General features: G+C 43.0%; 1 protein-coding gene across 1 annotated transcript in view; it reads left to right on the plus strand.

Annotated features, from left to right (window-relative positions):
- The window catches only part of LOC306748543 (retinoic acid receptor beta-like), a gene marked incomplete at both ends in the record, with an annotated part of 60,328 nt that extends 45,769 nt beyond the window's left edge, over nucleotides 1–14,559 (plus strand). Inside the window, 4 exons of the mRNA XM_079231720.1 lie at nucleotides 1,801–1,977; nucleotides 6,974–7,178; nucleotides 12,170–12,328; nucleotides 14,213–14,559. Of these exons, the coding sequence (XP_079087846.1) occupies nucleotides 1,801–1,977; nucleotides 6,974–7,178; nucleotides 12,170–12,328; nucleotides 14,213–14,559 (888 nt within the window). The remainder of the gene's footprint in view (nucleotides 1–1,800; nucleotides 1,978–6,973; nucleotides 7,179–12,169; nucleotides 12,329–14,212) is intronic.
- Between the last annotated feature and the right edge of the window lie 247 nt (nucleotides 14,560–14,806).

Here is a 14,806-nt window from a genome sequence, read left to right on the forward strand (position 1 = left end):
CCCGTCTCTCCTCCCTGTGGTGGTGTGTGTGCTGTGCTTTGTCCTTGCTACATGTGGAGACTCACTCATGTGGAACAGATGGGCTATTCCATGTAAACCATCAGAAAACAAACAAATGATCATCAGATGCTCCATCCCACCATCAGCCAGCACACCACGGCTTTCCCCTCGCTACACCCAAACAATTCCCCAACTGCTGCTCATCCTCCCCTCTGTGCGTCTGAATCCGTCCATCACACCGTCTTCTGCTCGAATGGCCTTTTCTTTCCCTCTTTTTTTTTTCTCTCTTCCTCTTCTCCTGCTGGCGGTTTCAAACTCCGAGCAGCTCTGCTCGATGTTCACTCGAGGACGCTTTGTTTGAAATGGAGTCGAGCTAATGCATCAGTTTGAGTAAAGAATTGGAAAATCATTAGTCTGGGATATTACTGGAGAGTTTGGATGTCTCATCGTGGTCTGGCTGCTGTTTCTGACGAGACCAAAGTCCTGCGGGAAACTATATATATATATATATATATATATATATATATATATATATATATATATATATGCCTGAATGGAGCAAATCAGCCTCTTCGTTATTATTTTATCACACAATATAGACTAAATGAGTGAATATCTTTTTAATTAATTGATTAATGACCGACACAATAATCTCTATATTAAGGGAAATGCTAACTTTGTTATTAACTGGGAACACAGGGACATACAGTAGATTAAAAAGAAGTCCAATGGGGGCGTAAAACATGATCAGACAGGGTTTAAGACCCTCTCCCTCCCAAAATCGAAAATTAATATTTATCCTCCGAACTGGTGCGCTGTTTATCATTCTCGATTGTTTTGGTGTGAGTTGGAGATATCAGCCTTCTCTTGATCATAATGGGACGATACGGCACTCGGCTTGTGGTGCCAAAAGCGCGAACAAAGAGATGCATTTGAAGAAATCAACAGCAGTGTCTCTTTCCAGAGGTCATGACCCGGTTCCTCAAGATAGTTCACAGACCTTGTTGTGGGCAGTTTAATGTGGGAACTATTTTCATTCTACTGAACTTACCGAGCGCCGCGGAGCGAGCTAACGTCACAGCAGAGAAGGACTTCATTAATGTTTACATCTTGCATACGCACGCTTCCATCTGCCCGGTGATCCAAAATAATCACCGTCATTTAAAGAGCCTATCAGAGGTCGATGACACCGGCTGTCATGTGACTCTTTTTGATCAAAGGCCAAGAAACTGATGATGCATCAATCTCACCCCAGTTTACGCATCATGAGAAAAACTCCCTTCCCTCCTCCCTCCCACAATATCTCTCTTTTCTCACATACTTAATTTTCTTCCCTTTCATCTGTCAGTCCCTCTCTTTCACTTTTACTTTTTACTCTTTCCGCACATTGCAATCTGTGGCCATGTCTTCGTTGCTCCCTGTATTTCTTCCCATCGCTGCTCCCCTCCAGTGTTTGTAGCCTCTGGACCGTATCGCTGTATTAATGGCACCTCTGGCTTCAAACCGCTCCGTGCTACCTGTCACCGCTCCCGTTTCTGCATCCCATCATTGCCAAAGCATCCCACTGACACTGCTACGCTCATTACCGCAGGGCCCGGCCACCCTGCCAGTGTTTTTTGAGAGCTCAGGTCTTATGGAGCCTATTTACTGTATGTAAAGTGTGACACATATAGAGCGGAGTGAAGAGAGCGCACTGAGGAGATCATTAGCAGCAGTCTGTGCAATGACGAAAGTAGCTGCCTCCTCACCTGACGCCTTGCTCTGTGCTCGCATGTGTTTGAATATGTGTGTGTGTTGCAGAACTCGAGTGCAGACACCCGTGTGAGGCTGGACCTGGGCCTGTGGGACAAGTTCAGCGAGCTGGCCACCAAGTGCATTATCAAGATCGTGGAATTTGCCAAACGAGTGCCTGGCTTCACAGCGCTGACCATCGCGGACCAGATCACGCTCCTGAAAGCTGCCTGCCTGGACATTCTGGTGGGTGTCGGTGCTTTTATTTTGAAAAGGCATTGTTGTTGAAGGGGCTGCATTGTGGTGCATTACGAGATAGCAAACTCAGCACAGACATAATGACTTGTCATATAACACTCCAAAACTTCTTTCGTTGCCTTTAACTTCTGAAAAGCTGTTTTTTTTCTTCTTTTTTTCATTTGATTATTTGAATCATGAAGAAAATACTAAATATAGTAGTTTGAAAGATGTTTTCCCAACAACATAAATAGATATTAGAGATGAATTATGACTTGTTTACACTAAGCTCTCAGTAGTTTATAATGTATCATTAAAACTACGATGGTTTTCTGACTTCAGAGTTGTTGACATCGTCTCTTTATGCTCGCCTCTGTGTAAATTCCCAGATTGTTCCATTCATTTGTAATCCTCAAATCTTAACATTGGCCATAAACGAAAGGAACACTTTTCACATGTTTGCTTATTGCTCAGCGTTCCAGTCCCCGTCTCCTTCCTGCCCTTTTATCTATACTTGGCACCATACTGTGAACAAGTTTTCCTTTAAACGAAGAGACACAGTTTAGATGCTTCTTCAGTAAACTCTCTAAAATATTCAGTAATGAGCTGAAAACCTTCCCAGAACTGTTCACAGCAGTGGCAGAACACAGTTACATAAACACACCTCTTTACCAGACAGGGAGTCGTCTCCTTCAGTTTGCTCTAATATTTATTTTCTCTTTTCCCCGTCGTTCCTGTGTGTAAAGAATCCATTAATTCGTTTGAATGTGTGGCGAGTCAATAGCCTCAGATCTCTGGGGGACTTGTGGGTTTGACCGGCTCCCACTGCAGCGATCCTCAAACCTTATTGGACGACCTACTCGGCTTGGACAAATGGACGCAAGGAAGATCCGATTAATTGATCGTGCCAGTCCACTCGATTCCTCATGTGGAGTAGCTCGTCTTTAGCGGAGATTAGATTACACACGCGCAGAAACGTTTTTCAGCCTCTAATCAACAGATGCAGAAATATCTGCAGAGTCGGCCGGCTGCTGCTGCTGCTGCGGCTGAATGTTTGTTTGTTATTTAGGATTTGTTAAGCGGAGCAATGTACTGTACTAATGTAGCCGCAGTAATGAGATGAAAAAAAAAAAGGCAAATGGCTGCCTCCCTTCCTCTTCTGTCTCCCTCATGCATGCTTGCCTGTTGGAGGGGGGATTTGATTAGCATCCATTGCTCACAGGGAGAGGAAGGAAGAGAAAGTGGGAAGAAAGTGATGACAGGCTTGTTATGTGTCATCTGGTCATATTTTGTGACCTAGAGTATAATTCACGGTAGTCAATATTAGTTTTGAGGACAGGGGGCTTTAGGCAGCTACGACTTGATCTGTTGCACTATTAACTAAAGTGACTGTCTAGTGGACGTAGCATTTCAGCCTTCTATGCGATGGGACTTCTTTTTGCAACCAGAGGAGTCGCCCCCTGCTGGCAATTAGAGAGAATGCCCGTTTAAGTCACATTTCAGATCCGAAGGTTTACCGCCTGGTAACGAGGTACCCGGCATGTCCGGCACAATAAATGATAAAAGTTCAACATTTTTCTGGAAAGGCGCAATTTCAGTTCAGTTCAGATAGCACTCACTGGACTAAACGTGAACGAGAGTAAGCAGACGATTAGCTTAGCTTAGCTTAGCATGCTGGTTGAAAGTGGTGGAAACATGCTGGCTCGAGCATTATTCAATTCCAGCTGCGTGATATTGTGAAGAGGTTTCCTGCTCCATGAATTTCTTAGGATGAAAAATAACAAAATGAGTAAAACCTTAACCCTTGAATCATTAAAAAAAAATGTAATTACATAAGGTATTTTAGTAACATTTAAGTCTTGGTTCGGCTTTTGTTCAAGGTTGATAAGAAAAGAGAATAGAAGTAGAACGGACATTGAACGGATTGCCGTGGTCATTTGACATTCTTCAGGGTCATTTGACATTTCAAAATAAAATGGGACTCTGTGCACTGACCAAAGAATTGGAATATATATGTTGGTCTACTACAACGGTCACATCTTTGCAAAGGGACACTCTGAACCTCCTGCTATGTGGTATTTAAATAGGACTGTCCGCTTTACTCTCATTCTGTTTCTATGGTTTTTATTAATGATTGATGAATAAAGGATTAACGCTTTACAATCAGTTACTGCATAAGCCGTTGATAAGAACAACTTTAGAGGAGCCAGGTTTGACCATGTCCGTCATACAACTGAGTCATTATAAAGCATAATGAAATGAATTGTTAACAGTGTAAAGTCTTTAGTTATGATTAAAAACGTGATACTGAGTTCCTTATGAGAAAGCGGTGCTTAAACCTGCCAAGCCTGTCTCTCCTTGTTCTATTTCTTTGGGCTAAATGAAGTGTAACTAGTTACAGTAGAGGCAGACTGCAGTTTTTACATATGATGGAGCTTCGCAGCAGCTGGTCTCTTGTCAGTTGCTAATGGTTCTGTGGAGAAGCAGCCAGCATGCTGGAGCAGAAACACCGTCTCTCCAAGCAGCTGTCTTACATTTTGGGCCAACAGTTTTATTTTCTCGTGTTCTCTTCACCTCTTTATGGCCAGCGTAAAACACAGCGGTGGAAACAGCTGGTCTGGAATCAGCAGGTCAGATTAAAAAAGAAAATTGGAAATGTGAATTGGCCAAGAAATCTGTGCATCTCTGTTAATGCAACTGCATTACGAAGAAAAGCAACAAAGGATAAACACGGTCTAAAGGGATTTTTATTTTTGCAACTTTGCAACCGAAAAGTTATTATTTTTCCTGGCTTATTACCGATATATTTAAGTAACTCATATTTGTATTAGTCAATTACTTATTAAACATTCTTTTTTTATAAAAAAGGTTCCTTTTAACAAATTCTGGTGTTTTGGTCCTGAAGGGACAGAGAGGAAGTGACATAAGGGTTATCTGCATTTTGATAACGGGATGCAAAATCAACGATTTATGCATGAAGATGCATAAAGATGCATATTCATGCGAGTTGTAAATGCAAAGTAGCTTAATCATATCCGGACACAACCTGGATACATGAATGCTGATGAAAGTGAGGATTAGCTTGCTGTACGTACAGTATTTGTTATTCTGTGTGTGTGTGTGTGTGTGTGTGTGTGTGTGTGTGTGTGTGTGTGTGTGTGTGTGTGTGTGTGTGTGTGTGTGGCTCGGATTCAGTGGCAGTGCAATATTAATAGATGGATTTTTGGAGTTTGTATCGACTATAAGTCACATTGTCACAAGTGACAAAGCAGTGAAGGGAACTCCCAGGGACACAGAGGTGAGAAGTTGAAGGCCGGCTGTGATGACTTTCTGGCTCTCGCTCAGCCATCAACATCCGCTCACCAGCACATTTCTGTGGTGAAGGGCGTAGATATTGTGCAAGGGCCGGGTGAGGGAGTGTCAGAGGAAGATCAAACACTGTGTGTGTGTGTGTGTATATATATATATATATATATATATGTGTGTGTGTGTCTAAGCGCAGGCCTGGCCAGCCGGTGTGAGTCACCGCCAGTAGCCATGTTTTATTCTGTTTCATGTTGCAGACACGCCTGCCACTCACTGTCAGAGCCAGCCCACTCAAATAGCTTCAAAGGCTACTGTCGGCTTCACATCCACCATCAGTGGCTTCATTAGGTGTACACGCACACACATAAACACACACACGCAGTGCAGCAGGAGACTCAAAGGTTATTCTCTTCGAGTGTGTGGAAGGTCGTTGTTTTGGATATGCTCGTTGTCTCTGCTGCTCTTTATTGGAAACTTGTTGTGAGCCTGGTTAGGACTCAAGAGCCTCATTGTAGAGTCTACCTGCGCTGGTTAGCAGGTGATCATCATCATCATCCATCATGGTGCGTTACAGGATACAGCAGTTCAAGAGGGGCTTTTTATGCATTCTTTCTCCCTATTTGATTAGATTAAAGGCTTGGTTCACCCAAACTACTACTATTTACCCATATTTTCTCACTTTCAAAGCTACATTAACAGATTTTTACAACAAAAAGAAGCCGAAAACACATCACCTGATATATTGTCACCAGTAGGGTTTATCAGATCGTTTTCAATGGAAGCAGCTAAAAGAGGCTGCATGAGAGATAATTCCCTCTGGGTCTGTCACCATGAGTGACACCTTAGACATATACACATAGTTATTTGATCAATTGTTATTATAAAACTAGTGAGTAGTGCAGCATTATATTAATTTTATTTGTTTGCGCTCCACAAGCGAGTGGTGAAGGCAACATCTCTGGACCGGGACAAATCAAACAGAAAGAATGTGCCTGGTTAGCTACATTACGAGAGGTAATGCAGCTCTTGTGATTTGACCCTTCAGCATTTTCTGTAAAGTCCTTTTCTAAAAACATGAACCTATTTCGTATTTTACAGCTTGTGATGTTAAATTTGAGTAGCAGTTGGCAAAATACAGAGGAGATGATAACACTGACTTTATCTTTAGTCTTGTTTACATCAAAATACACTCTGATCTTGAGGAAGTCCAGAGGGCAGAAAGACTTTACACTCAGTGTGAGTTTTTTTGGGGTTGAAACTTAAGTAATGGCTTTGTTAATGGTTAATACATAATTTACTCATGATTTATAGATGTGTTTTAAACAATTAAGTTGTCCTGTGTTGTTGTATTCGGTTCTAACCCATTAATAAATTATAAATACATTTTTTATAAATGTATTTTCGTGCAGATCCTCTGCAGCCCTTTTCGGAACGTACATGGCCATATGGTCCAAACAGTCAACGGGATTCTTCACAACCTGGCAACTGATGATTTAGTGCTCTTCTGAAACATTTTCCACACTGACAATAGCCTTAGGTAGACACTCAATCTGTCAGTTTTTGCAATAAAACTGCTCAACTTAAAGATGTTCAAAGCCAAACTCTATCAATCAACCCCAAATGTACATCACTTAAAGTTTCCTGCACACTAAATCCCACTGACTAATCTTTCCCTTTCCTTTCCTTCCCTCCCGATCAGATCCTGCGCATCTGTACGAGGTACACCCCCGATAAGGACACCATGACCTTTTCAGATGGGCTGACCCTCAACCGGACGCAGATGCATAACGCTGGCTTCGGCCCGCTCACCGAGTTGGTGTTCACTTTTGCCAACCAGCTGCTGCCCATCGAGATGGATGACACGGAGACAGGCCTCCTCAGCGCCATCTGTCTCATCTCCGGAGGTGGGCGAGCCGGGGCAGGGCGCTGGGCATTTAGTCAGGGGAGGGCAGCGGGTTTGTTAAGGAGGGGAATAAATAAGGTCTTTGGGGATAAAGCAGAAAGTCCGTCAAGCCTCTGAGTGGGCGAACCTGCATGCATGTTTGATTGACAACTGAGCTGGCAGGGCCAAGGAGTCAACCTCAACAAACTAGTGTTGGTGGAGTCGTTTAGGACGAAGGAAAACGTAGTTTAGCGACTGAAAAGACAAGCGTTTACCTTCGCAGGTAAGTTCTAAAGCTATTCAGTGTGCTGCAGCTCACTAGCTAATTAGCGACCTGACATCGGGTTTTTTTGGTCGCTTGTTCCACGAGCTGACGGGACATCGAGGCATGAGGTCATCAGTCGTGTTGTGTCACAGCTGTTGGTCGTCGGCAAGGCAAGAACTTCAACAGGATGCAACACAATCTTCATAATCTTCATAAGTTTCGTTTCCAGTCTTACTTTTACTTGCAAACTTTGGATAGATATTCTACGACACAACATTTCAGATGAATATAAAACAAGAAGAAACCTTCACGAGGAGGAGACATGCTTGTTGTTTCCTGCATGTGGTCCCACCCCACTTTCTGTCAACTCACCAAATGATTCAGCAAATGTTACGTCTACTTGCTTTAAATGGACATTACTAGATTGCCTGTATGCAAAACAAATCTGGTATATGCAGTAAACATTTGAGAAATATCAAATCTGTATTCTGCACTTGAAAAAAATCATGCAATTTTGATTTAAAAGCACACATTTGACCCACATTTAATTTCTCTTTCTGTATCTTCTTAATCCTCCTGTGACCCTGAAGTGTTTGCTTGTGACACCTCGAGAAGGGTCCCGACCCGCAGGTTGGAAAGCACTTTTGTAAAGTATCAGGTATCTGCAGCTTCAGCCAAGAAACATCAATGTCTTTCTGCATAATCTAAAATGGCAAATGTCAGATTAACGGCTTTTTGCAGCCTGATTACATACATTTAGCATAAATTCTGATATAAAGACATGAACAGAGTTGATAGTGTAATCTTGGAGTACGTCAAGTGGAATGAATAAATTGATTCACTGCACATTCAAACCATGTTTGACTGCTTTTCATTTAACTTAGTCAGCCCATACTCATTCCTCCAGATAAATATTGAGTGCATGCAGTGGGATGAAAGTAAGCCAGAATCCACAAGAGTCTGAAACCAGGTCAACCACAGGTTGCCATCAGTGAGGAAGCACTATGCTGACTGTCGAACGGGGGGGGGGGGGGGTGACGTACAGGTATGTCCCAACAGCATCAGATAGCTGAGTGAAATGTTTGAACCGCCCTCCCAGAGGAATTAAGCCCTCTCTGGTGGTTTTCCATGGAGATAACCGAGGCATGACTAACTCCCTCGTGTCAGGAAACACACACAAGTCTCTGTCCTCTCTCACTCACACACACACACAAAGTTTTACTGTATATTAGGGAATATGACGATGCATTTTGATATGAAAATGGCTACCGTTTATCATTTCTTTCCACATCAATGTGGGAAAACCAGCAGCCGACAAGCGTTACGGCAATACATTAAGCTCTGGTGGAGCAAAGCTCGAGAGGGCACAACATGTGGAAACTTTCTCAGACTCGGCCCAACCAAAACAAGAAGAGCTTGCACGAAAGTCAGCAAACCATCTTCTGCAAAGTTCCCCGCTTCATATCTGAAGTGCATGCTGTCTGTCGTCATCGACTGGCAGGACGTGTCTTTGTTTCTTCTTCACCTTAAACACGACTACGGTGCACAAAACTGCGCTGTGTGCATTTTGTTTGTGGCCATTTATCTTGCAGCGGTATCTCTGGTGTACGACATACTTACAATAATCTCTAGGGAAGCGGTGCACACCCCAGATAATACAGATAGTAATTAGACACTACAAATCCATTACTTTTACACTGCAATGACACAGAATGTAAAGAAAGCAGGTATACAACCTGTAATAAAAACTACTTTCTACATTCTTATTGCCAATGATGTAACAATCAGTGGGTTATGTAGGCTATATACATCTCACACACAGTTGATTCAGATTAATAAGTATATCAATTATATGGACCTTAATGTCCGCCACCCGCCCTGTAAAATGCATTTATCATCTGTTACTGATTAATATTACATTTTGATTGTTAAGTTCACTTGAAACTCTTATGTTAAGTACTTTAGAAATGCAAGAGAAAAAAAACTAAGTCTACAAAGGATTTACAATGTGTTTACTTCATGCCTACTATTTATTTATTGAACTACCCGATAACATGCTGTATCGTGATATAAATCAAGATGTAAAAATACCTATATCATAGAAGAAGTTGTATATGTCGCCTTGTCCGACTGCATGTCTACCAAAAGTTACCAGTTCTCTCTATCACGCTCCTCTCTCTCTTAACCTTTCATTTCCATTGGTGCTCAGGGTCTGTCACTGCTGGGGTTTCATTCAACAATATATATATATTTATATACTCAATCCCCAAAGCCGTGGAAAATATTACAGGCTCTTGCATAATCCATGGACAGTGCACACCTTTGATTGCATCTGTTATCACACAGAAGCGGCTGATCTCATGTGCACACACTGCCACCTTATGGCCCGACGGTGTAATACACAATCTACTGTAATACAACACTTTATGTTATATATTATACTACTGTAAAACTTAAAGATTGTGACTTTGAAAACTAGGAGAACATCGGTCTTTGTTTAAAGAAGGGTCGCAACCAATAATTATTTTCACCATTTATTTTATGTGCTGATATTCTTTTGAAATTTTTATGAATTTACCCTGTAGTCTATACGTCAATAAATAGTGAAATATTCCAATCACAGTTCATCAGATTGACTAACTCAGACTGCTGAAAACTCCTCTTGTGAGGGTCAGACAAAGGACTCAATAGCAAGGAGCACACAAGAGTAAAATGAAGCGCAAAAATCAAGTTTAAAGAGAGTTTTGAGTGACAAAAGACAAAGCAGGCAGTCAGTGGAGCAGTCAGGCTGCATACAAAAATAACCTAAAGAGCTCACTAAGAAAAACAAAACAAAGAAACGGGCTGAGGTAAATCACGAGGGATAAACAACCGCTGGAGAGCTTGTGCAAAGAACTGAGACAATTTGGCAAATGGGGAGTGAACAGCTAGGGGTATAAGTACTGGAAGGTCTGATGAGATAATGGAACACGGGTGAGAAACAAAACTACAAACAAAACATACGAGTCGTCACACAAATGAAGACAATAGTCCAACATAAGCAGTGCAAAAAGCATCTAGAGTGAGAGTCACCAAAACAAAAATAAAAAACAGCTAATTTCTTTCACAAAATGCAAATCCTACTTACAAATAATCCCATCATCACACAAACACTATGCACTTCAGCGGAATATGTTGACAACGTGCTGGGGTGCAAAGCCAACCCCACCTAACACACAAAACCAACAACATTTCATGTAAGCCTGCCATAATGCGTCCATGAAGCCTGCATATGGTGACAGCATACAGCCAAGCAACTGCCAGGGACACTTCAGAACCACGGACAGCGAACATGGACCACAGCTCTTTGAATCCACCAGTATCATCTATTTGCATTGTTCACATTGTACAGTGAAACAATGTCAGATTAGGGGTATTGCTTAATTTAATTTGCCTTCTTGTGCTCATGTAAATGTATTCTGATACGCGTGAGTTTGTTCTTCGATAGCCGATGCTGCTTTAACGTGGTTAACGCTTTGCCTGTGTTGATGTTGCATTAAATGAACACGTGCAATGCAATTACATTGTCCAACTTTGATAATGCAAATTGATTCAAGGAAGACGAGAGCCGGAAACAGAGAAGTAAAGTTGCACGTTTTCAAACGTGTTTCCTCCAGCGATCAATTTAAGGAGAGCTAAATTAAATAAATGAACTAAATATATCACGATTATTCAGTCATATTTCTGCCACTTTCCCACAACTGATCCTGAATAAACCTCGTCGTCCAACGGGCAACAAAGACAAGAGTCAAACAATCAGACGTGGTGTACACAAGTTCATAGCTTTAGTTACTACTGTATTACTACTTGTATTACTAATAATCTTTGATTTCACAGTAAAACAAACCTGACTAGTTGAAACAGGAAGTCGGTCTGTTTTTCTCTTCCAGATATCAGATACTACTCAGAAGTCAGCAATTACTTAAATTATAATACTACAGTACTATATTGCAGCCACTCTGCTTGAAGATGCTATTTGTACCTGTAATATTGCCTCAAGGGAAGTTTGAAATGCAACAGTTAGCCAGGTTTGTGTAATCTGCTAGTAGTAGAGAAATTATCATATCACAATAAAATTAAGGTTGGTGTTCCCCACATTGCCAATGGCTGAATATATAATGAAGGCAGATTCAATATTTTGACGCGACAAATGCACAAGGCGTCCAAGAGTCAAAAAGAAAACTGCCAAAAGGTCCCAAAAAATAAATAAATGGTGGTGGTGTATTCAGAGAGGAGAGCCGCCGGTTCAGCGAGTCGTCCTAATAATCACCGAGTGCAGAAATGTGGTCTGTGAAGAGATGCAGAGCTTTGAATACTCCGTCTGCTGATTAGTTTTAATGCGTTCAGTTGTTGCTTCCCTGCTGTGTGAGACTTTAAAACCCCCAGTTATCAGAGCTTCACACTGCGACTGAACAGAAAGGATTCAAATTAGTTTTCTGCTTTAGTTATCTTATTGTAAGCATCTCTGCCGCCTCTCCTTGGCAGCAAATGAGTTGACATAAAGAGATAAACACTTTCTTCCTAATCACACCAGGCTCCATGCTGTGATACATGTATTAGCCTCTAGCTTGTCTACATCAGATAAAGCCAAGACATGGATTTGACATAGTTGAGCCTCAAGTCTGACTTGATTTGTGTGTGTGTGTGTGTGTGTGTGTGTGTGTGTGTCTGTCTGTGTCGCTGTGTGTGTGTGTGTGTTGGTGTGTCAGACCGTCAGGACCTGGAGGAGCCCTCAAAGGTGGACCAGCTGCAGGAGCCGCTCCTGGAGGCTCTGAAGATCTACGTGAGGAAGCGCCGGCCCAGCAAACCGCACATGTTCCCCAAAACCCTGATGAAGATCACCGACCTGCGCAGCATCAGCGCTAAAGGTAGGGAGGAGGGATGTCGACTCAAAGTTATGTCAAGCATGTCTGCTGCCTTGACAACCGTTGCTATGGAGAAGAAGCCGGTCGGAGCCGCGAATCACAGCAGTGGAAAATCTAAACGCTCACTGTTGCAGTTGTAAACAAAGCAAAATTAATCCAGAGTAAATTGTTTTAAGATTGTCAGATTTCTTAGTTAGTTCTTTCAGTGCTCAAACTGTGAGTCACCTGAAATGTTCAAAGGAAAGAATGACTATAACCTTCCAGAAATAGATGTCCCCAGAGAGGGGTTTCAGACGCCGTCAGACGCTCCACACGTGCTTCATTTGATGCTCGCTGAGGTTTTTGTACTGCCATATCCTGCCACAACTGTTGCTCGAGAACCACACTTCCTGTATATCATCCTCCTCTTCTGTCGATCTCCAAGCAGGAGACATCTGTATCAAGCTGCAGTTCCGATAATGGCCACTAGACACTGGATCCAAGAAACTAAGTGTAGTGAAGTCAGTCGGGAAAAAATGCTCGGTACACTATTTTCAAATTAATTTAAAGTCTCAGTTGCTAATTTCACTTCTTCTAATGTGCGTCTTATGTGTGAGGATTATTGTTGACTACACTTCCTACCGAGAAGGTTCGCGACTAGCTGGTGGAGAACGTGAAACATCTAGAAGCTAAAGAGCTACATGAATGCTAAAGGCCTCACAACTTTATAAAGCCATGTGGTGTCAGATGAAGTGATGATGTTATCAATTGGTTGGGGAGTTCTCTGTCCTCCTCCATAAGAATGACAAGGAACAGGAAGAGTCGGAACACTATTTGGCTTTTAACTTCTCAACCGGCTGCAAATCCCTATTGATTCTACCTTTCTGAAGCTAACTTTAAAAGCACATTCTGGACTGGCTCACAGCCTGAGTTTACTTCATGATCCTCAAAGGCCCTCGTGCTCCTCCGCAGACCTTGGCCCTTTGACTTTGGAATAATAATAAATCCCATCTTTTAAACTTGCCTTTTTGTAATCTTGCATAGGGTTATCTGGTTGCATTACAAGCTTATGTTCTTGCTTCATGCTTCTACTGTTTGTACTGCTTTTATTTGTCTCCTAATCCTTTGAGTTTTCTTTTTTAAGTATCAATTCTTCTGGGTTTTACTCTTTTGTTTCATTTTCTCTTCCTTATCTGGTGTCCTCTAAAGCAGCTTAACATTTCTTTTAAAGTGCACTACATGAAATAACGGACATAAAGTTGATGCAGAGGTCCCTGCAGTTTCACTTTTTTATTATTCTACACAAGAATTTTAAACAGAGGAATATTGTTGATTAAAAACCAGCACTACAACTTCACTTACCGTAAAAGTCGGGTTACAAGCCGCTGCTACCTTCGGTGGGTGTCCCCCGCTGTAGCCAGCCAGCGCTGCTGCTAGTACCGACTAACTTCCGCTAGCTCTCGCTAGTTCCCCGATAACCACCAAAGGTAGCGGGACCAGCCCCGGCTCGACGTCCAACTCGGGCAGAGGGGACGCAGGCAGTAGCAGCAACAGTGGGGAGCTAGCAACAGTGGGGAGCTAGCAGCAGCGGGGAGCTAGCAGCAGCGGGGAGCTAGCAGCAGCAGCGGGGAGCCAGCAGCAGCGGGGAGCTAGCAGCAGCGCTAGCTTGCTACAGCAGGGTCACCCACCGAAGGTAGTAGCGGCTTATAACCCGGCTTTTACGGTACATGATTTTTTGGGGAGAAGGATCGTAAAGTATAGTCACATGTAATGTTGATATGTCAACTATCATGATGAACACCATGATATAGTCAGAAAATAGCTAGTAAGTGGACCTTGAGTTTAGTTTTTACTGTTACCAACATCAAGAACGGACGTTCACGCTGTCTCTCTCTCTCTCTTTTTCAGGAGCAGAGCGGGTCATCTCTCTGAAGATGGAGATCCCAGGTTCGATGCCGCCGCTTATCCAGGAGATGCTGGAGAACTCGGAGGGCCAAGACAGCAGCAGCAGCAGCAGCAAGAGCAGCAGCAGCAGCACTTCGGCTGAGGCGGGGTCCAGTCCCAGCAGTAAGGGCAGCCCCAGCAGTAAGGGCAGCCCTAGCAGTAAGGGCAGCCCCAGCAGTAAGGGCAGCCCCAGCAGTAAGGGCAGCCCCAGCAGTAAGGGCAGCCCCAACGAGGACGCCGCCACCGCTGAGTCGCCGGAGTCGTTGGACACCGAGCGTGCTACGGCCACGCCGCCCAGCGACGAGCCCTAGGAGGCTCTCTCTGACATTGCTTTGCGCACTAAAGGAAACGCCAGGCAAGGCACCGACCCCCTAAAACACGCCCTACCCCGACTCCTTTTGCTTGGTATTACGTTACATCCTCGCCCTATTTCTTCTTCCCCTGAAATTCCCTCCCTAAAAAAAAAGAAAAACGTCAACACGGAGGCCTCAAAGGATCAGTGCTTTGTGTATAATTCTGAATTGAGCTCTTATTTGGTGTCTCTGGGACAGCGTCTGC

This window comes from Taurulus bubalis (genome assembly GCF_910589615.1).
Source record: "Taurulus bubalis genome assembly, chromosome: 16".
Taxonomy (NCBI): domain Eukaryota; kingdom Metazoa; phylum Chordata; class Actinopteri; order Perciformes; family Cottidae; genus Taurulus; species Taurulus bubalis.